Consider the following 21123-nt stretch of genomic DNA (forward strand, 5'->3'; position numbering starts at 1 on the left):
ATGATACGTAATTTTTTTCTTTTTGGGCTATCAAATGATATTTTTAGGTCCTTTAAGTACAGCGTGAATATCGCGAAGTTAAACCATGTAAAAGATTTGGGAAAAGTTTATTGAAAAGTTCCAGATAGCTGATTTAAAATTATAAAATTAGGTATTCAAAAAAGGAGTTAAAGATGCTTAATATTAATTACTATTGCGAGATATAGTAACAAAAGTTGGTATTTTGTACCAACGTAAGTACCAATGTAAAAGTATTTTACGTAACTTCGACGAGTTTCATAAATTAGTTTGTTACAATCTATATAACACTATAACGGCTTTTTATTTTCTTTATGTGAACCAAATTCGCATGTTTTTTTTAAATCCAATTATATGTTACTTTTCAGATTCTAAGACTCTTTAATTGATGTTTGAAGAGATGTGAAAGGTAATCAATAATTCATTTCCAGAATTGAAATTTAAAATAAAATTATTAAGCTTATACGTATATTTTTTAAGTCAAAATTTATTTATTTATTTATATATATAGAAAATTTTATTGAAATCAAAAAACCCTGATATGCCATTGTATAATGGATTAAATATTTAAAGCAAGTTTACAAGAAAAATTATATAAAGAAATTTTGATAAAAGAGTAAAAAGATGTTGGAAAACTTATTTTGTAAACAAAATCAAAGACTTTAAAGACTTTAAAGTTACACAAAGTTTTGCATAATTATTGCGTAGATATCTATATATAATAGCAAACGCATTCAAATGATATAGTAAATTTATTTCTAATAATGTAAATCGTATATACATCCAAAATCAAATTTCATTTGAGATTTCAGTATTCTTAAAAAAATTAATACTTCAAATCGATGAGTTAAATTATTTGAATGAAAAGAATAGAGAAATTAAGTATTGCATATAAAGTCTAATTATTTTGCTTCATAATCGTCGGTATTTCGACGTATAGGAACATCAAAATCCACGTTTCTACGCATTTTATTGGCCAATATAAGACGATGAACGTATTCCGTATCTTTGATATCTGCGGACGCATCAAACGCTCGTTTAATGTAATTTTTATTTGATACCGGCAAATATACCGGATATTCAATATTAAACGATATGACTAGACTTCCTCTTTTCTTCGGACTTTCCGGCAGCGGCAATCCTTGGCCAGGTACGTATTTCTTGTAATCTGGTCTAATAAGAAAAAAAAAATGTTATGTATTATTTTTATAACCCGCAATAAAATATTTATAAAACATGAAGCAATTAAAAAATAAAAAATGTGGAATAACGAATGATTAATCCTTGAATTTTAATTGTTTTCTAATTTCTATACAGTAATTGACAAATATTACTTGCAATTATTTTCATGATTTTTCTTTTCATAATGAGTTTTAACAATTACATTTATTTGTAGGATAGATTCTGTGAAACGTAAAATAATTATTCACTGAATGAAACAAAGGGGAGAAGTAGAGAAAGACTGGATCAGGGATAGAGACGGTAGACACGTACGTGATGACAGACGTTAGTGGTATTCGAAGGGTTCTGTCGTCGAGCGTGTTGACGGTGACCACTGTTCCGGTCAGTGCCTCTCGCAGAAAGATATCGACCGTCATGTGCAAGTCAGAGCCCTCTCTTCGGAAGGTCTCGTGAGGCCGGTCCTCCGTGATGAAGATTACATCCGCTACGCTGACGTGCTTTGGACTGAGTAAAGATATTATGCGAGCTACTACGATTAACCCATTTCTGTCCGCTATGAAATGTACGATGCATTTTAAATGTATCCTTCGCGATATCCGAATCGACATAAGCTAAAAGGTTATAACGAACTTTCGCGAAGAAAGAAGAAATTAGCGATAATTCCATACAATTCGATTCTATCTCTGAGTATATTTCGAAAGTAAATGAAAATCTTCATTTAACCGGACAGAAATGTTCGAATTATATCTTGTTTATAAAATAAAAACAAAGTTACTCTTTGTTTTAATTATTATAAATTTACCAGGAATTTTTGTGGGTCCTTGGTCACCTTCCTCTGGGAACACTATCCTCGTTCCCGTCGGAATGCCTGGTTTAATGGGTATCGTTAAAATTTTTTCCTTCGTCACTGTCTTAGTCTTATCATCCCCTACCAATACTAATCTTTGTATCTTCATTTTCTTTATCCCTCCAAGAAAGACCTATTTATATCAATGAATTTATAGATCTTTTAGAACTAAAGTGGCGGATCATTTAGTTTAATGAGTGTATTTGGCCAAATATATGTGTAAGAAAATTAATAAGGAAAGTGTTTAGCATAACAATGAATAGTAAACTGTTAATGATGGATACAATGGATTTATAAAAATATATAAGTAAAATAGAATATTGCGACGAGTCGCACGTTGTCTACTCGGCGATTAAGACTGAGAGAAGAAAATTATAAATAAATAGAACGTCGATATGATACCTCCAGTAGGGTTAGGTACAAGGTTTTTATCAGAGGTTCTTCCTTGCGCTTTATACCCCGCCCCTCGGGAAATTCGAGCAGAGACGAAGACTGCGCTAGTACGTAGAGTAGATCAGCATAAGGACTTTCGGTACCGAAGAACTCCCTGCAGAGATACTCATGATGAGAAAGATGTAGATAGATCGGATCGTAAATATTCAAAGTTTTCAAGTGTCTGTTAAGTTTAACTGTACACAATTTTAAGTCGTTGGATAAAGCAAAGGATTATCATAATTGATAGCAACATTAAAGTATAAGAAAATAGGGGAAAAGTAGAGTACATGCAAGCAATATACAAAAAAAGCATATGCCTTTGTTGTAATACTTACATTAATTCAATATAATATTTATGTAATGCAATTTTGATGTGTTATCACTAGAAATACCAACAGTTAAGACGAAGCTATTTCTTAGGTATTAAAAAAATACCTAATAATAGAATATTTTTATATTTATTCATTTATTACTTTATTACAAAAGGAATTTCATGTTATGTAGTACATTTTTGGTATTATTAATCCATCTGGGACCATGATCCCTAAATGAGGATTGGCACATTTATAAAATCGTAGAAACAATCATTTTGACTGTTATGGTAGTTCTAGTGTTATTTATTATATATAGTGTATATAGTGTTATAATAAAGTAATTATTTGATTAAAGTACCTATACGTTCTCATCGGTTCTCCGTGATAAGTATACGGTTGAATAAATCCTTCGGCTCCAGGCACACCATTTTTAAGGCCTTCCTCGCCGAATTGATCGTATATGGTTCTTTTAAGGGGATCTGAAAGCACATCGTATGCTTCGGCTACTAAGGCGAAAATAGTACATAAACATTCATCTTTCGCTCTTTTAGGGTTATATCGTATCGCTAAGCGTCGAAATCTGAAAATAATAGTAAGATATTTACATTAGTCAATTACAAAATTAATTATGCATATATTGAAATATAATTTTTACTTTCATACTAAAAAAATAATTACGGAATAATTTAATTGATTAATATTTTTCAGTCAAAAGTCTGTTAATATGTTACAACAAGGAAATATCAATGGATTAATTGATGAAGAAGACGGGGAAAAAATATACATCATAAAGTAATAAGCTCTTACTCACGCAGCTTTGATCTCCAAATCGTCGCAGTCTTTTTTCAACGATAGTACGCCATAGTAATCTATACCACGTTTATTACACGAACAAGCTTCATCGCATGACATGATATTCCTTATTTTTTATTTCTACCAATACTTTCAAAATTATCCCATTTAAAATTAAAACAAACACACGACTATCTTCTGTTATGAATTCATGGCTGATGTCATTTAAGAAGGCCGAAAAAATAGAAGGGAGAAAAATGTATCGTTTCGCAACGATTTTTCAAGTGTTTTCAACAACCAACGCGCCCCTCTCGACAACGGAGTACAATCTGCACTCGTGTGTTAGCTTTTGTAATTATTAAACGTCTCATGACCGACATTTATTGTTGAACACAGAACCATTATTTAATAGCTATTCATTGGTACTCCATATGAAAGGGAAGGCACCATGGATGCTTCTGAATTGATTTTGAACCTCGTGCAGAAAGGTGAGATTCAAAATAAGAATTTCTTTTACGAATTTGATTCCCGTCATTGTTGCCACAATTTTTATTAACGTATAAAAATACAATTAGACATAATACTTATATAATTTACTTTCAAATAACCGCCATTACAACTTTTCACAATTCCTTTTTTTACTTAATTCAACTTGATAAATGATTTCTAATTTTATAAGTAAAAATTGTGCGAAAAATATCGCACCAAAATATCGATTTTATTAACAAATATCGAAATATTAACAAAACGAAATATTTCTAGCTGCAATTAAAACGGCAGTTAAGGAAAAGAATTTAAGCGACTGCGAACTTTTTTCCAATCGTGAGGATAGTTCATCCTCTGGTCAACATGTAATGAAGAAAAATTCCTTTTCCTGTGGTGTATCTGAAAAATCGTGCGGGGATTGTAAAAAGAAAAAACCTGACGAAGGGATGTTCAAGGTTTCCTTGACGACGAACGATGAAGATTTGGAGAACGATAAGGAGAACGTGTCAAGGAAAAAGATACGCGTGGAGGCGAGGCAGATTTGCAGCAATCGCGAAAAAAGCGACGAGGAGAAAATCTTCGTGCTGCAGCAACTCGGTCGATCGCAGATACGTCCAGAAGGATTCCCGGCATTTCTATGCATCGACGGGAGGATTGCCGGTTCAAATGGAGTTAAACGAAAAATCCCACGACCAGCTAACGCTTTTATGCTGTTCGCCAACGAATGGCGTAAAAAACTCGCTGCAGAGAATCCTCGGGAGTCTAATAAGGACATTAGCGTTAGGCTAGTTTCCCTACATCCATTTTTACATTTGCATCTAGTAATTCTATTTAATGGAACATGTTCTTTTGTATGAAATATTTTTTCTTCTTAATTAATGTACTTCCTTATTTAAACATTTTAACATTTTTAATAATTTAAAAGCACAAAGTATACTGTAAATTAGAACATTTTATATCGTGCAGATTAGGCATCCTTTGGAAGAACATGGCGAAAGACGTGAAGGAAAAATACTTTGCCCTGGCCCGGGAAGTGGACGCGGAGCATAAGAGGAAGTATCCCGGTACGCTTTATACCTATAGTCTCTTTTCAAACCAATATGACCTCGTTTTCGCGTTTGTAGCGGCTCGTCGAAGTTTATCGATACGACTGAATGTTCGTGCCCCGCGTTCAGTAGGTACATGATAGTTCCTTGTATCCTTACAAGCACGAAAAGAAAGGGTAACATCATGGTAAACTTATCTATGAAATGAGGTAGATGCATGCACCATACAAAATCATGTCTGATGATAAACTTGCCAAATATTTCTAAATCCTACAAAGAACAAAAAAAGAAAAAACTAAATCTCTCCTAAATTTTCCAATCAATTTTTGACGTTCCACTTTTCTTAAAAGCTTCCTTTTTGCCATAAACCTTCAATTTATTTTTATTTTCAGCATCAACCGAGTTCCATAATTTTCCAAGCTTTCCTGGCAATTTTGGCTCGTCCAATATTTTCCGCGAAAAAAGATCGCGTTGGGTTCGCAAAGAGAGAAAATACGAAGCTGCGAATGTGTTAATGATCGACGTTAAGTATTTAAGGAGTTGGCACTGATTTTGCAGTGGGGGTCCGTGTGCAGCTAGGCCGCGGAGGACATTTAGTCGCGTGAATGCTCAGTAACGCGAGATATGTGAGGAATAATCGCGCTTGTCGGTGGGTGTAGGTAGTAGGTAGGTAGGTAGAGCGCGGTCGTGTATCGGGCAGGTTCCTAGAGTCGCGTCGCAATCAATACCTCCGGTCTCTACTGTTCCCTCCCGCCCGTTCCCCGTCACTCACCCGAGAATATTTCTCCGCCTGCCACCCTGTGCCCTGTACCTCGACCCGCAAAACTCGTATCGCTCTGCTATCCCACCCACAAATCGACGAGCTATAATCGCATTTTAGCTCCCCCGCGATCGTTCGCTCTCCTCTCTGCTGGCTAATCACAGTATTCAGGACGAAAAAGTGCAAGAGCGCATATACGTTCGTTCATCATGAGGATGATAACTTGTAGGAAGAATAGAAATCGGACAAATTATTGCCTACGGCTTAAATATTTTGATAGAAACAGAATTTTGAAATATTCGGAGACAACTCATTTTCTTTTATTTATTTACATTAAAAACGTAGCTTTTTAAAATAGCAAAAGTTGCGCTTTTTTAAAGGGATATCGTTTCTTATAATTGTTTAGATTATGGATGATTTATATTGATATTCCCATACTTTCTAAAGTCCAAATTTGTACCCATTTATTTTAATTTTGGTAACATGGTATCGAAATCAATTGACAGTCTAACTATTGATCATTGATTATGCTGTTTCTACGATTCAGTGCATTGGTATCGGTTTAGTTGCACAAATTGAGTGACATTAGATCGGCTTCGTAGGTATCACAGGATACGAGAGCGTGCATATTCAACTATTGTAACTGTTTTAATTAATAATCCATGAATGCTGTAGATGAACCAATACACTGGGCGCAAATAGTAATTGCATATTAGACAGATCGATCGTTTCAACCGATACCCGTTTTACTCTTAACATAATCGCATTCTCTTTCCCATTGTCGTAAATCCACCGCAGAAATTAACATTCAACGATTGAACGAGAACTCTTCTTGTGAATAAATGCAAGTTCCAATATCGTTATATATAAAAAAAATTAAAGTTTAAGCCTCTCCATACATGTGAGAAGAAATGCTTCAACATGTGAAGTGTAACGACTATACGTACAATTGAAAAATAAAATTTATAAACCACAAGAAAATGATCAAAGAAGAGTTTTAAATTATTTTAAGGTATGAAAAATGTCTATCTTCAAATAAAAAATTTAATATGTATACATAATATTTTCTATTCTATCTATATTATCTTCCGTTTGATACTCTAATTCTATTTATAAAATATTTCACAAACAAAGTTTTTATACTATAAAAATTATAAAAGATCTCGATATTAAAAATTTCCACTCTTTTCAGAATCGAAATTTAACGTGGAAATCCCAAGCATCAGGACTGGTGACCAAATCAAAGAGAAAAGAGTATCAGGCGTTCTCAGTAAAGGTTCAGGTAACGATAACCAGCTGCAGCTTCAAAACGCCGAAGGGGTGCAAAGAAGGCTAAATTCACCGCTAAACGGTAGTCGCGCAATCGACGGCGGACCAACGCGTAGCGAACAAGCCGAGTGGTCAATTAAGATCACCGGAAAGTGTCGATATGTTCTGCGCGAGCGTCCGAGGACGCGGGCAAGCGGACTAGCGTGCATCTGCGCGACTGCATCGTACGCGTGACAGGGAAAAAGAGGGGTGACGCACGGTCGCTCCAAGGGAAGCCGTCAAAATGTCGAGGCTTGTGCATCCAGCGGGCATATCGAGCCAAAGACACGCGGGGGAGGAGTGTCCCCCCTCTCTCTTTCTCTCTTCCCTCTGTGTGTAGTGTGTAACGATCGTCGGTCATCGATCCGCCATCGCATCGACGCGATGCTCGGTTGCTCGAGAAAACGAGAGCCTCCCGTCGTTGCGAACGTCACGCGGATTTTCCTTGAAAAGTACGCTTAGGATCGATCAAATGGTGTCTGTCTTATGTTTGATTATGGCTGGAATTTTACAATTAATGATCAGATAGCAGTTAACAATGAAAGTAGGCTCAATTAAAATATATGTTTTTAACAGATTAACTCCATCGAGACTAATCATTATTTTTTAAATCGTATATTCTAATACTAAAATTAAAAATTTTAGAAAGCGAAGTTGATCAGTTTAGTTTTTGAGCGGTTAATATAAAATAATTTAGGATAGTTATGATCTAAGAGGAGGATAGGACATGAATAAGAATTCTGAGATTTAGGAAGAGATTATTGCGGCAGAATCTGTAGGGTGACTTCGTAAAGCTTCTCCCAAAACTGTTTGGTATATAACTCCCAAAATGAGTACAATAAGTGCTCGTATAGCGCGATAAAAAAATTACCGCAGACCCCGTATAACAAGGAGGAAGAATTGCTGCAGTCCTCGTAACGGGGTAGATAAATTTCAAAATGCAGCAAAATGCAGGGATCTCCACTTGTGCACGAATTCTCCGGTGGTTAAGTATTTTACAATAAAAAATTCCACACTCCATAAAAAAGTACTATATTTTTCATTTTTAATAACTTTTTAAATTCCAGGTTATGGATTGCAAATATGTCGTCAAACGTATTTTTCAAACGAAAAAAGAAGAACCAAACAAAATCTGTATTTTAAAGATGCCATATCCATTTAACAAATAGTGCATCCGTGGAATTACGTTTCAATCTAAAAAAAAAAAAAAAAAAAAAAGGAAGAGAAAGGAAAAAGAGGCGATATGGACCAACACACAGCAGCCGGAGCAAACGATCCATTTAAAAGGCGAGTTCGAACTCTGGGTAATCGATGATAGTCGCCGAGTAGAGGGATGGTAGCAAGAATAACACGACACCTCGATCAACTGTTCTTTCCTGAACAAAAACACGTTCAATTTCAAGTGAGACGGATCCTCTGACGAACGATTAACGAGAGGAAGCTTCTGCGAATCGATAGGCGGCCGTAAAGGGGGGTTTCTTGGGATATTTTGCGCACACCGCAGAGACGTTGGAGGCCGGAACTCTTTTCGTTCACCTCGTGGCTCGAACGCTCCTCGCCTCTCCGGGGTAGGGAAAAAGCCACCCCCTTGTTAGACCGAGCCCTCCCCTCTATCCCTCTGGAGCTCCGTCGGATTCGTCGATGACGAAACGCACACGTAAATTCGTGGACGTGCACGGTGCTGCCGCTCGCAAAATCAGTGCGACCCAAGTGCATCGCGAGGCAGGAACGCGGGTCTCCCGTGCGCGGCCTGTCGTTCCCGCTTGCGGCACGCGCGCCTCTTCCACAGGAGTATCAGTCAGATAGCGAGAGACACTCGCGTAAATAGGTCGTTGGATACCGCCGTTGATTCGACAGTAAATAGCCAAGCGAAATTAACGGATAGTGGTCGACGTCTCGAGAGAAGTGACAATGGAAAACGTCAATCGAAAATAAAAGAAGCATATAGTCGATACGAACGTGTAATAGATGCTGACAACTGACTAGAGTGACTAACGTTTAGATTTAGTCGAGGTGACTAAACAAACATCGTGAAAGAGGAAATGATTGGAATGGAAAAACGATCAGTGCGTTAAACATCGCAGTTTTGCATTGGAGATTAGATGTACGTTGTTGTTTTCTTTTTTTCTGGTGAATCAATCAGTGACGTTGAGTAAATAAAATGTGGATGGATAGAAGAGACTGATTTGTTTAAATGGAAATGAATCTTACATACGACTGTCATCAAGATTGATTAAACGAAGAAAAAATAAATAAATAAATAAAAATTATGAAAAACAGAAGGAGAAGCTGAAACATAGTATGATGGAAGAAATAAAATTGCAGAATATAGATACACTTTCCTGTTCAACAGAATTAATTTGATTTCGAAAATAACTTTGGATTGAATTGTCTACGATAAGCACGGAAATAAACCACTGATATCGATTGTCGACAGAGAAACGTGAATTGGAGATGCGTGGCGGTCGAACGAACTAGAAGAGAAAAACGGGCGTGCGGGAGGTGTTGAAAGAAGAGAAAAAGCTTTGAGCATCGATCTTGCGACTGATGCAGCTACTATGACGCGGGTTGTCCGATACATTCAACTGTATCCAGTGTGGAATCGACGGGTCGCGTGGCCCACGAGACGGGATCTACGGGGCTATAGTTAGTAAGCTAGGCCAGTCTTCGCGAATTGGATCAGTGGCTACGGTCGGTGTAAACGATGACGGCGAGGAGGACGAGGACAACGTCGGCGGGTACGACAATGACGCCACGCGCGACGGGACTAAAAACGCTGGGTCTTCCCGACGGAATGCAGGAGGCCGATCGAACGCCTCCCGATGTACCCTCTTTTTACGTGGTCTTCCCACGTAAACTCTATTCGGTGACGTGTATCATGAAAGAATAAAATTCAAGAAAGATTCAACGAAATTACAACAAAGAGCAAAAAAGAAGAAAAAAAAGGGGCCAATTTTCCGATTCTTCCAAATAATAAAGAAAAAGGAAACAAACAAAAGAAAATAGAAAAGAGACTAAATTCGAAACTCGGTTCGAAGTATCCGTGGAAAATGTAAATTCGCCTCTGGTTATGTGTTCAAGGCTTACTTGGTAGGATTTAATGTGCAATCGTGGCTGATAAGCTTCGGGAAGTAAAGAAGTCGTTCTTTGCGGCGCGATAAGGACCACATTGGTCGCAAAGATGGACTGCTGCAACTACGTCGAGGCTTACGCGGCAGGGAGCCACTTTTATCAACAACAACATTACTTTTGCTATGATAACGCGAGCACCGATTACGGTGGCTATGAACCGCCGCCGATTTCCAGCGCGATCGAAACTACTGCGCGATACAACGGGACTGTACCGCCTGCGTATCCGACAGGTAGATGTTTTAGAAATTTTCAACAAACACGGCCAATTTTATTCTTCGTTTAAAACATTCGTCATATTTCTTTAGACTTGACGATTTCTTCAACACTTATCATATTTCTTTAGAGCTGTCGATTATTTCAAGTGGCTCTTGTAGGTATAGATTGTCTTTTGGAGAAAAATTATGTCAATATGAATGCGTCATTAAAATTGTAATAGTACTGATAGAAATTGATGAGATTAAATTCAATTTAGGTGTATTGTGTTTTAAATTTGAAGTTGAGAATGTTCGAAAATACAGTAATAATAAGATCTAGCGCGCCTGCGTGGAAGCTACGACTGTCTAACAACAAGTATTATGGAAACATTGCTTTATACTGTCTTCAAATATCTTATATTTCTACATAGTTAAAAGTATTTTATGTTCTTTTATAGCAAAGTAACTGAAAATATGATGGAATCAATGTCAAAGGAGTAGTATTTTTATAACACAAAGTTCTATAGTAGTAAATTATTGAAAATTCCAGCAGTAGTTCTTTAAATAAAAATGAAGAAGCTGCATTTATTCAGGGAGAGGCTAAATCTTTTATGATTTGCATTTCTTATCTAGTTCTTCGGGTGGTAAGGATATACAGAGTGACTCAAAAGTATTCATTCATTATCATTACTATTTCATCATTTCACATGGGATATTGTATATCTGTACTCGATACTTTTCATATAATTTCATATTTATACTTACAAAAAATAACTGTCCATGTGAATTAAAATTTATATATAATAAAATTTATTTATGCGAAATAAAATAAAATTATAATTTCTGTAATAAATAAAATTGAATACATTCACCTGTTTGACAGATTACGTGTACAATCCGAAGGAGGCGAGGCTGCGGAAGGCGATGCGCGAACAGAGTCGCGAGCTATCCAGGCGATCGATCTTGCAGAGCGCGATCGCTCGAGCGGGCGTGATCGCTGGTCCAGTCACATCCGGCGGTTTCCTAGATCATCAGCATCGTTTTGGTTGCGTGTCCACAGTCAACTTGCCGATGAATTCATCCATGGAATCGGATCGAGCCACGGAACCGTGGTTCCAGTCGACGTCTCGTCCAAAGCCGATCCATTCGCCCCGAATGACCGATTGGTACGGCAACGTGACTGATCCTATCGAGAGACTGCAAGTAATGGGTGCCATGCATCAGCGTGGCCTCGATAAATGCAAAGACGTGATGAGGAATCAGGCTGTGGCCAGCGTAGCCAATACCGTGGCCGCTGAATGCGGTGCTACATTTTCAAATAACGGATATCCGGTTGATTTCACCGATGTTAGTCGGGAAAGGGACTTACGTCGCCAAGAGAATATGGAGTACAGCGAATTTCCTGATGGTCAAAAGTGGCATCCTTATCAGGTGAGGATTGTTTCCGGAATCATCTAGAAAAAAAGTTATGTAATTTCAAAGTTTGTCAGGAGTTAGGAGTTTTTAATGTTTAGTAGCTTTGGAGAATTTTAATTGATAAAATACATTGATGTTATTTGTCTTCTCGCAGAAATCTATAAAGTATAAAATGATTTTAGAATTCTTGTACTTCTTAAAAGCTATTTTTTGTATCTAAAAGTTTTCCAATATTTTAATGAACAAAATGTATTGATATACTTTTTTTGTTTCTTCTCTCATAGAAATCTAGAAGAAATCTTCCACATAGATTTCTCAATCCTTCTTTTTAAATGATATATTTTCTTGAAGAGTTTCTACAAATCATTGCAGAATGGCGAAGGTGCCCATCAACATCCCAGAACTTCTCATCCTTCTCAGATGAGCAACATTCTTCACCCAAACATTCAGAGTTCAGGTTCACACGGACACGAACCGTGGGGTCAATTTTGTCATGGCGTGCTGCCACGTAAGTAAAGATAAAATCCAATAGAAAGTTTAGAAAACTGCCGGAGAGTGTATTATTTTCTAATGTAATTTTATAGACACTCCGCCTATGCCTCGAAACGTTGGAGTCCGTGGGCCGCGACACAGTCTGCTGTTACAGGATCGTATGCCTCCTAGACACTGTGAGTTTTCCGAGGAAGCACCGCGAATGATGTATCATCCAACTAAGCTCGATATCGAGAACGTACGAGCATCGTACACGCCCCCTGAGCACCAGGTTTCTCCTTTTTTTAATTTATATGTAAAATATAATATGAGCCGCTCGGAAAACAAACTTTAACTAGAGACCAAAGCTAAAAATTTTACATTATACTACTGTAAATTAAAGAACGTAAAGAAGTTTGTTTTGTCTCATCAGAAATGCAGTAATTTCTAGATTTTTACAGAGAACTGTTTCATTCTGTTATACACAGGAATTTTTACCTAAACCTAATACGTAATAACAATAGAAATATTTTCTAGATGCCGAGATTACTTGAAACCTCAGTAAATTCTATCATGGACTCTGCGTCCACAATAAGGATTCGTCGTGAGGATGATGGCCCCAGGTGGGAGCCAAGCACTATGAATAACAGAATGTCTATGGATAATCTAGTTCCAACAACGGTATAACATTCATTCCACTAAATTAATATTAACCCCTCAATCATTATAAATGAGCCTCTCAAAAGTCAAACTGATCAATTCTATTATTTTTCAATATTTTAACTTTATTAAATCGATACTCAAGAAACAAATTACTACTCACTTCCACGAGTGAGAGGCTACTGAGAGGCTCAAATACTATATAATTTAATAATTACTAAATATTTTGAACCATCAGGAATCTAGTATATCACGCGATAAAGAACATGAATCTCGTCGATCAGCTGAAAGATTCGAGCCAAAGAAAAAGAGCGTCAGTAAGCAACCGTTGCCTGGTTTTCACCAAGCATTCGGTTCGACGGAAATTGGCAGGTTCTCCAGATCGGAGTTTTTCGTGAACATGGTGGGCGAAAGCGGCGGAAACGTGGAAGTCGCCGACACGGAAAGTATTACTGTAAGTACGGATCGTATGTCAGAGGTAAACGGATCGACAGTGACCACTGCGACGCACGGTACGTCGGTAATTACTACGACTGCGACGACGACCGTCAGGTCTTTCGACGGCGACGAAAGCGAGGAGGCGAGTTTCGACGAGTCGAACAACGACCTCGTCGCTCAGACGTCGATGGGTATGTATTGCAGCCAACCAAGTATTCCTCGTTGGCATAGACCTCACATAGGCGCTATAGGTAGCGAAATTTAAAGCAAATCATTAATTCTTTCGCGGGCTAACGTGTTTCCCAATTGAAAGTCTAACGGAAGGGAACTATGTAATCCTAATCATTTTCAAAAGTGTGAGTATATCACTGGAGCATTTTCTCTCGCAATTTTCTTTCTAGATACAGTGGTTTATGAAAGAATTTTGAACTGTTGCGTCCAAAGGAACGAAGAAAGAGCGACTGAACAAATCTCTACATTATGTGATGTATACGTAGATATTTGCAAAACTTGATCAAACGTGTTTTCAATCTTGTGTGTATGATTCAATTATGAATGGAGTTGCTCTTTGCCGTGGAATTTTTTTACGAGTCTACGAATGCTGCGTTTATTTATAGATTCTAATTAGCCCCCGAAAGGAATTAGTAATTCATCAAGGACGCGAATTGCATCCAGTTGTCTGTAGGATTAAATTATTCCCTCCGATGTTCAAGTTACCCGATAATATTCTGTACGTGGAGAGAGAATCGTCTGTTATTCGTAATTGATAACTCTCAGCTAACTTGTTCGAATCGATTTCGCGAGTAAGACAAATTTCTCCAATTTGTACAAACATTACGCGTTAGACTTTGACTCGCCGGGGAATATAAATGGCGTACGAAACATCCCGGCAAACTGCACACACGTTTGTCGAGATTGTGCCTTTAAGAGATCTGTAGAGCTATTAAAGGTCTTCAAAATTTTTGATTGAATCAAAAATATAAAATCAAAAGCAGCACGATATTCGCGGGTCTCGTACGTCAACTATTAAGTTGAGCAACTTACATCGATGTATTATATTAAAAGGCTAGAAATTTTGGCGAAAGAGATATCTCATATCATTTTTAAAAAGAAACGATCCTTTTCTTCGACGTGAAAAGTATTTCAAAAATACTAAATATTGTTTAAAGTATTTTTTTTAATAGCAAATTTATTCTGATAACACAAAGACGTTGTAAAATATAAAAAATTTCGTGGGTTGCTCAAACTTGGTAAGGAAATAAAATCAAAATGTGTCGATGGAAGTATTTAATCGGCACCTTCCATCAAGTTGTTAGATATCGCCGATGATACACTGATATTAGTGTACCGACGATGAATTATATGATTATATTAAATATATATTTAAAAAAGTACATATATATATATATATATGTATATATATATTGTACTTATATGTATAATGGAGGAACGAAAACGCGCGACGAAAAAGTATTTAAGTTATTTAGTAGAATATTTAGACGACACGTATTGCTGCGCGGAGAAACGTATGAATAAAAGTGAACATTAATATCGCGAACGTAGAAAGTCGAGAAACCGACGAAATACACACCGTTCCGCTCGTGAAAAATATGTTTTTTCTGAAGGGGATGCACGGTATTTTTGCATTTGGAACTCCTTTTATTTCTTCACTGCAGAATAATATGAAATATTTAAAAAATGGAAGACAAATATCGCAACTTCAGTATGTTAATGCACTAAAAGATAAGTAAAAAGGGTTGGATTATATAAGAGAAGTTTGTAAGTTAAGACTGTAGACAGTAAGACTGTAGTTATAATGTGAACTCAAAAATATGGCATGTAATTTATTGAAACTTTTTTATATATCCATTTTAACGTACGTTTAATATTCCATTTATTATAGTAACTTTGGGACCTTTGGAAAATATACTTAGAAAGAAAAAATGTTTTTAGAATCTCCGCATTAACGTTCTGACAAGTGCGATATTATATAGAAAAATGCAAAGTTCACCTTATTAATTATGTTCTTCTTATATGTGACATATTGATACTTTTGCTATTCAATTTGTATTTCATTAGAACTTATGTTTCATTAAATTTAAAAATTGTTCTTATGTAAGAAACGATCTTCGATATTGTCTTGAGTGAGAATGAAATATTTTTTATTATTCTTAGTTTTCTTTTCCTTTTGATCGAGTTCTGAGTCCCGTGCAGGCACCTATGACTCGTGTTGATTGATCTATCGGTACATCGACTTAACATAATTCGTGCCAGCTACCCTGTACCTATAATGGGACCAAATTAAAAGAGAAGCTTTTATTTCGCGTTCACCGTCGCGCTTACGTCCCGCGTATTTTATCGTGTATGAAAACCTTCCCCCGTTCCGTTCGATCGATTGCCTCGAACAAGAGGCAAAAATTTGTATTGAAACGTGAAATGTTCTTTAACACGTTCGATGTTATTTCAAGCAAATGGTTATTAACGATCTATTTAAAAATTGCACTGAATTGCGTTCAATTATATTTCAGTCTTTTATCTTCAATTGTACCAAAATCAATTATAGAAATTAAAATTTTTGATGTAAAGAAGATAGCTTTAAACGTAAAAATGTTTAATTTTTCCTTTGCTTCGAATTCTGTAAATTCTTTTCTAATGCTATTTTAAATTGATCTACGTACTAAGATGCTTCATTTACCATGACATGGAGCGTGTTAATTGAAAATCTACGTGAAAGTAAATGAATTCACGAGGAACGTGTTGTGCTGTTTAGCAAGATGAATTAGTGTTCCATCGATCAAATACATTGTTTAAACATCGTGTGATCATCGTTTATAATGAATATCGTTCGAGCGTAATAGAAATACTTAACGATGGTAATTCAACATTCGACTTTTTTGTTCTTGGACGTATAGAAACGTTCAAGAAGCATGGAATGATGTAAATGCTGTGATTTGTTTTAAAATTAAACGAGCGTAGTTTATAGTGGTACACAGTGGGGGAACGCTGAATATCGTCGCGACGTGAGGAAAGGCGAGTTGTGATAAAAAGAGAATAAAAGTTCTGTAAGAAATTTTGACGATACACGTAATTGTCTGTCTAGTACGATTGATCATCGGGGCCCTCTTGCACAATTAAACTAATGTTATTGGCGGAATTTTACAAGTTATCGGTATTGATAAATTCTTTAACACAGCAGCAACAAGATTTGCGTTAAAACGAGTAAAGTTCGAAGCGTCAATTTTGCAAATTGTAAGCCAATCAATTGCCCTACTTGACGTAATGCTATAAAAGTATGCAACAAAAGTTTTTAATCTTTACAACTTGTCACTTGTAAGTTCACTAATGTTATTAATTAGATTATCGTGCAAGAGAGCTCAGTTGTTTTAACTTTTGGATTATTAGTAAGAGCACAAACCACTCCAACGAGGTCCAATCTTTCGAAACGTTTCGTCATTAAAGAAATTTAGGGATAGTCGAAGAAAAATCCTTTCGCTGTGCGGTGTATACTTCCATAATTTATTTCACATTTTAACTCTTCAAATTTTATTAATACAAGATATCTATATTTATTAGTATAAATATGACTACGAAGAAATGCAGCGATAGTAGGAGGAGAGGAGGAGGAAATCTTTCACTATATTATTATACGTCTGTATACTGAACTTCAAGTTCGAACAGCGATAAAAGATGGACCTAATACAGCAGGAAATTGCCAGCATCTCGTGGATGAAACAAAAGTTAAGACAACCGAGGAAGTTTCTTGGATTCTATCACGCCAACCTCGTCGTTTTCAAAACGTGAATCCTATGACGAAATTTTAGCGATGCGTTAATTACTTGGAAATTTTAATAATTTTGTTACTTTATTGACTTGTCTTGTTGGCGATGCAGACTGTAACATAGAATTATGACTTACACGTCTTACGATTAAGGACGAATAAACCATAATCCACGTTTCATTATTGGCAACGATATTAAACGTAGAGGTAGAACTGGTAAAAAAGAAAGAGAGGAAGAAGAAAACAAAAAAAGAAAGAATGTTCAGTCAGTGATAGAAGAACAAAAAAAAAAGGAAAGAACAACGTGAAAATGATTGCGACTAACAGGAAAACTTAACTCGTATTATAACTCGTAAACGACTTTCTGTCTAATTATTAGCTAATTATTATCATTCTAACCGGTAGGAAACGTGCTAAGGGATTGAAATGTACAGAAAAAGAGCGATTATGAACCACCGTACATCTCTTAAATCCTACAAGTGCCAAGTTGGTGAGAAAAGTCCTTACAAAGGCTCGTGTTATTAAGTATCAAATTCCAATGCAAAAAGGAAAGAAGTATATTTCGCGAACATTTAACTCTATCAGTTTCCATGTAATTAGATTAGAGTTCAATTCAGGTTCTTGTATTATCAGATTGATGGAACGCCAGTGGCTTGTTGGTATTCACGATTTGAGATATAAAATTCGAGATACGTTTCATTTAACATTGATTCGAAATGAAATTTATTAAAGAATAGAACTGATAGAGTTAACGCAGACAGAATGGAACTTAATGATGACGAACATGCTTTTATTCGCGTACAATTATGTACATGGAACTATAACAATACCGGTATTATTGAGCTTAAATTCACTTTTAATTCGAACACGTTACCAGCTTAAGGAACGAAGTTCTTTCATGAGATTCGATAGAAAAATAATGAAAATGTTTAAACGAAGATCGAACGTAAGCAGTGTAACGAAAATAAACGGATGTCTATACGACAGTATAGAAGTAAAAAAAAAGGCAAAAAGAGAAAATTATGAAATTATGAAGTCTGTTTTATTTTCCTCAGTTACTCCCGAAGACTTACCTCTCCACTCCTGTTGCCTTTCCTTTTTCATCGAGATCCTGTGGGATCCTGGGTACCTCGGCTGCTATTCATAGAATCACGGAAAGCAGAGAAATTTTGTCGCGAATCATGCAGGAGGAATGCTGCTGGTTCGCTACTCAATCCAGATGTTCCAGGATTTCGGATGACGTCGTGGTAAGTATGATTCGATGAACTGAAACTTGAATCGACAAAATAAAATAAGTCAGACTTGCAAAATAAAAGTCCTTTTTAATGCGAAAAATATTTTGCAGACAAATGAGACACATAGGAGATAAATTGGTCAACTTCATTCAAAGTAATCATTCAATCTTTACATAATTGAACTAATCGCATACATAATACAGAGAATCTTTTGAGATGTAATAGTTGATCATTGGCTTCTAAGTGACCCAAATATCAGATATATATAGTATTTATACAAAATGAAATTAGTAGACAAATACCAAACATCTATATAAAATATTAATTTAGTGGACTCGTTAATTTTGTCACACACTTTGGTCTTATTTTTACCATAAAACTTGCTAACAAGATGTTTATAAAGGGAAACCTAAGTCTTCCTACATATAATTTAGTATAATCAATACAATTTAAGTACAAATTAAGAATGTTACTACAAAAAAATCAATTCATCTAAAACTATAGAATTGCACGGCTTTTTTGGATTGCTCTCATCACGCAAGAAATAAAGAGTGGTACTGTCAAAACAAAACGATGACCCATCCGTCGGAAGTGCTGCGTCAACGAGAGAATTACGACTCTTTCGTCAACGAAAGAGGTGATGGAGGCTATGTAATAATCGGCACATCTGCCGATGGAAGTCGAAACAACAGCAGTAGTACGGAGGACGATGAATTTGTTAACGAAACTCGTAAGCAAATGACTTTGAAGGTGGAGAACACTGATACTCCGAAACGTTCGAGCTTTACTTCCGAGAAGAACGATGGAAACGTTTGACAAGATTACTTCAGAGGTCATAACGTTTTTTTAAAGAAATATCAATCTTTATTGGTAAGAGTGACATTTCTTGAAAAATATAGAATTTTTGGAAAATACAGGAAGACAGTGAACAAGTCGTTAGAAGGATACTGTTTAGTTCCTGGCTATTAAGGAATTATAAAATCGTTTCTTTTAATACGTTCTACTCTTAAATAACTTTCAGTATATTAATAATTTGGAAATATTAAAAACAATACGTGTACCATGTTTTCTTGTACATTCGTCTTAAGTTGACAAAAATATATTGTTCGTAAATTGAAAGAGCGTCACAGAGTATCATTCTTCGATTATGCTATGGAAGTGTAATTAATTAATCTTTGTAGGGAATATAATATGAACCTCTCACAAACAAAACTAGTCAGCTCCACATTTTTTCAATTCTCTAATTTAATTAAGTACATAAGTACAGCATTAATGTTCAATTCTGAAGAAACGAATGTCAAAATAAATTTAAGAAATAGTGTTTTAAGAAATAGTCAACATCGTTACTTTTTTCTAGGCTTCAATTTATGAAGTTGACCAATGTGGCTTCTGAACAGCTCATATAATGAATTACTATATCGTTGTGAATAAATTCTTTTACAAATAGTTACTTTAATACTCAATAATCGCACATGTGTGCATATTACTTATCTTAAAATAAAAAATAATTACTTTTCTCTTAGATAACTTCGTCCCTTGACTAAAACTAGTGAGATGGTTTAAACGTGTAGGTTGTTTGATAAGAAACGAGTCGATGAATTTGTAATAGTCAGTGCATTAAAATTCGTATAAGCAGAAGAGATAGTGTGCGTCAGTTGTAATCGTCGCTCGCTCAATACTCTTATGCCGATCGCAGAAAGAATAACAATTCGCCTGTCCTAGGGAGCACGTTCATACATTTATATCGATGGACGTTACCACACAAAATTGAAAGTTACAGTCCTTATATAACTCCGGCTGAAGATTACAAAAAACAACAATAACTATCTGTCCCGAGTTCGTTTGCCTCTAGACTTTGTAAAACAATCGTTAGGATTCAAAGGCACTGTAATATGGGTCTCTCCTAGATTCGAATTTTCCGTTGTCCTTTTCTACGCTCATGTGCCGCTACACTAGGATTAAGATTAATTCCACTATGTATTTTAAAATAAATTCATCCTCGAATTTCATTCATCAAACGAAAGAAAAGGAAAGGCATTGTTTGAAGCTGTCGGTGATCGGTAAAAGGAATTGATCGCTTCCGTTTGTGTGTAAGGATTCGGTAGAATGCAATTTGTAAATAGAGGAACAAAGACCCATCCGTGGATGGTTTATCACGGTGATCGTAATCGTGGATGTTTATTGTAGATGAGCCAGGAGAAGGCGGCATTCTTCAAAAGCGATGGATGAACATCGTGGACCTCCCAATCCGTCAGGTGAGCTACCTAACCGGCAGGTAGTGACGGATGGGATATCCATATCGTAAACGAGTCGTACAAACGTTGAACATCTTGTAAAATTTTCGAGATAAAGCGTCTCTTTTTTTTATTGCCACCGTTGATGCATCTGAAACCCGGAATTGCAACTGTGAGATGTAGTATCGGTAACTCTTCTGTTGTTTAATTAGACATAAGGCGTAATAAAGCTATAAAACGATTATAAATAGGAATTAGTAACGCACAAATGCGTCATACTGGACGTTTTAGCAAATACTTAATTATTTACGAATTTTTTAGTCTTTCCAGATATTACGTTTGAAAATAATTCTTGGGATTTTGGACTGAAAATGGAA

The 21123-nt window shown here is 36.1% G+C and overlaps 3 protein-coding genes, 1 long non-coding RNA gene and 1 pseudogene across 4 annotated transcripts; 4 read left to right on the forward strand and 1 right to left on the reverse strand.

Annotated features, from left to right (window-relative positions):
- The first annotated feature begins 51 nt into the window (after nt 1–51).
- LOC122574769 lies at nt 52–1550 on the forward strand. Its single transcript, XR_006319177.1, has 4 exons — nt 52–233; nt 387–427; nt 959–1168; nt 1415–1550. It is a non-coding gene; the product is annotated as an uncharacterized LOC122574769 (long non-coding RNA).
- Nucleotides 921–11517, reverse strand: LOC122574768 (dnaJ homolog subfamily B member 13-like). The gene is made up of 8 exons (XM_043742744.1): nt 11387–11517; nt 7223–7688; nt 3608–4063; nt 3155–3376; nt 2450–2594; nt 2003–2180; nt 1513–1684; nt 921–1191 (listed from the first exon to the last, which is right to left on the reverse strand). The coding sequence occupies exons 3-8, from the start codon at nt 3706–3708 to the stop codon at nt 921–923; spliced, it is 1089 nt and encodes a 362-aa protein (XP_043598679.1). The 5' UTR covers nt 3709–4063; nt 7223–7688; nt 11387–11517.
- Nucleotides 4037–7236, forward strand: LOC122574993. Its single transcript, XM_043743293.1, has 2 exons — nt 4037–4076; nt 4330–7236. Exons 1-2 carry the CDS (start codon nt 4037–4039, stop codon nt 4929–4931), a joined length of 642 nt encoding a protein of 213 aa, XP_043599228.1. The 3' UTR covers nt 4932–7236.
- On the forward strand, nt 7713–18312 carry LOC122574763. Its single transcript, XM_043742737.1, has 7 exons — nt 7713–8173; nt 8256–10550; nt 11398–11945; nt 12303–12438; nt 12515–12693; nt 12939–13082; nt 13300–18312. Exons 2-7 carry the CDS (start codon nt 10370–10372, stop codon nt 13762–13764), a joined length of 1653 nt encoding a protein of 550 aa, XP_043598672.1. The 5' UTR covers nt 7713–8173; nt 8256–10369; the 3' UTR covers nt 13765–18312.
- LOC122574994 lies at nt 18053–20892 on the forward strand (annotated as a pseudogene).
- Nucleotides 20893–21123: the final 231 nt, after the last annotated feature.

Source organism: Bombus pyrosoma, linkage group LG14 (assembly GCF_014825855.1).
Source record: "Bombus pyrosoma isolate SC7728 linkage group LG14, ASM1482585v1, whole genome shotgun sequence".
NCBI classification, from domain to species: Eukaryota; Metazoa; Arthropoda; class Insecta; order Hymenoptera; family Apidae; genus Bombus; species Bombus pyrosoma.

Coding starts and splice junctions, on each gene's coding strand:
- LOC122574768 (XM_043742744.1), bottom strand. CDS start 3,708: ATGTCATGCGATGAAGCTTGTTCGTGTAATAAACGTGGTATAGATTAC. Junction 3,377..3,607: donor GATTTGGAGATCAAAGCTGC/GTGAGTAAGAGC, acceptor TATTATTTTCAG/ATTTCGACGCTTAGCGATAC. Junction 1,685..2,002: donor AGGACCCACAAAAATTCCTG/GTAAATTTATAA, acceptor ACGTCAGCGTAG/CGGATGTAATCTTCATCACG.
- LOC122574993 (XM_043743293.1), top strand. CDS start 4,037: ATGGATGCTTCTGAATTGATTTTGAACCTCGTGCAGAAAG. Junction 4,077..4,329: donor TTTGAACCTCGTGCAGAAAG/GTGAGATTCAAA, acceptor TATCGAAATATT/AACAAAACGAAATATTTCTA.
- LOC122574763 (XM_043742737.1), top strand. CDS start 10,370: ATGGACTGCTGCAACTACGTCGAGGCTTACGCGGCAGGGAGCCACTTT. Junction 10,551..11,397: donor ACCGCCTGCGTATCCGACAG/GTAGATGTTTTA, acceptor CCTGTTTGACAG/ATTACGTGTACAATCCGAAG. Junction 11,946..12,302: donor AAAAGTGGCATCCTTATCAG/GTGAGGATTGTT, acceptor AAATCATTGCAG/AATGGCGAAGGTGCCCATCA.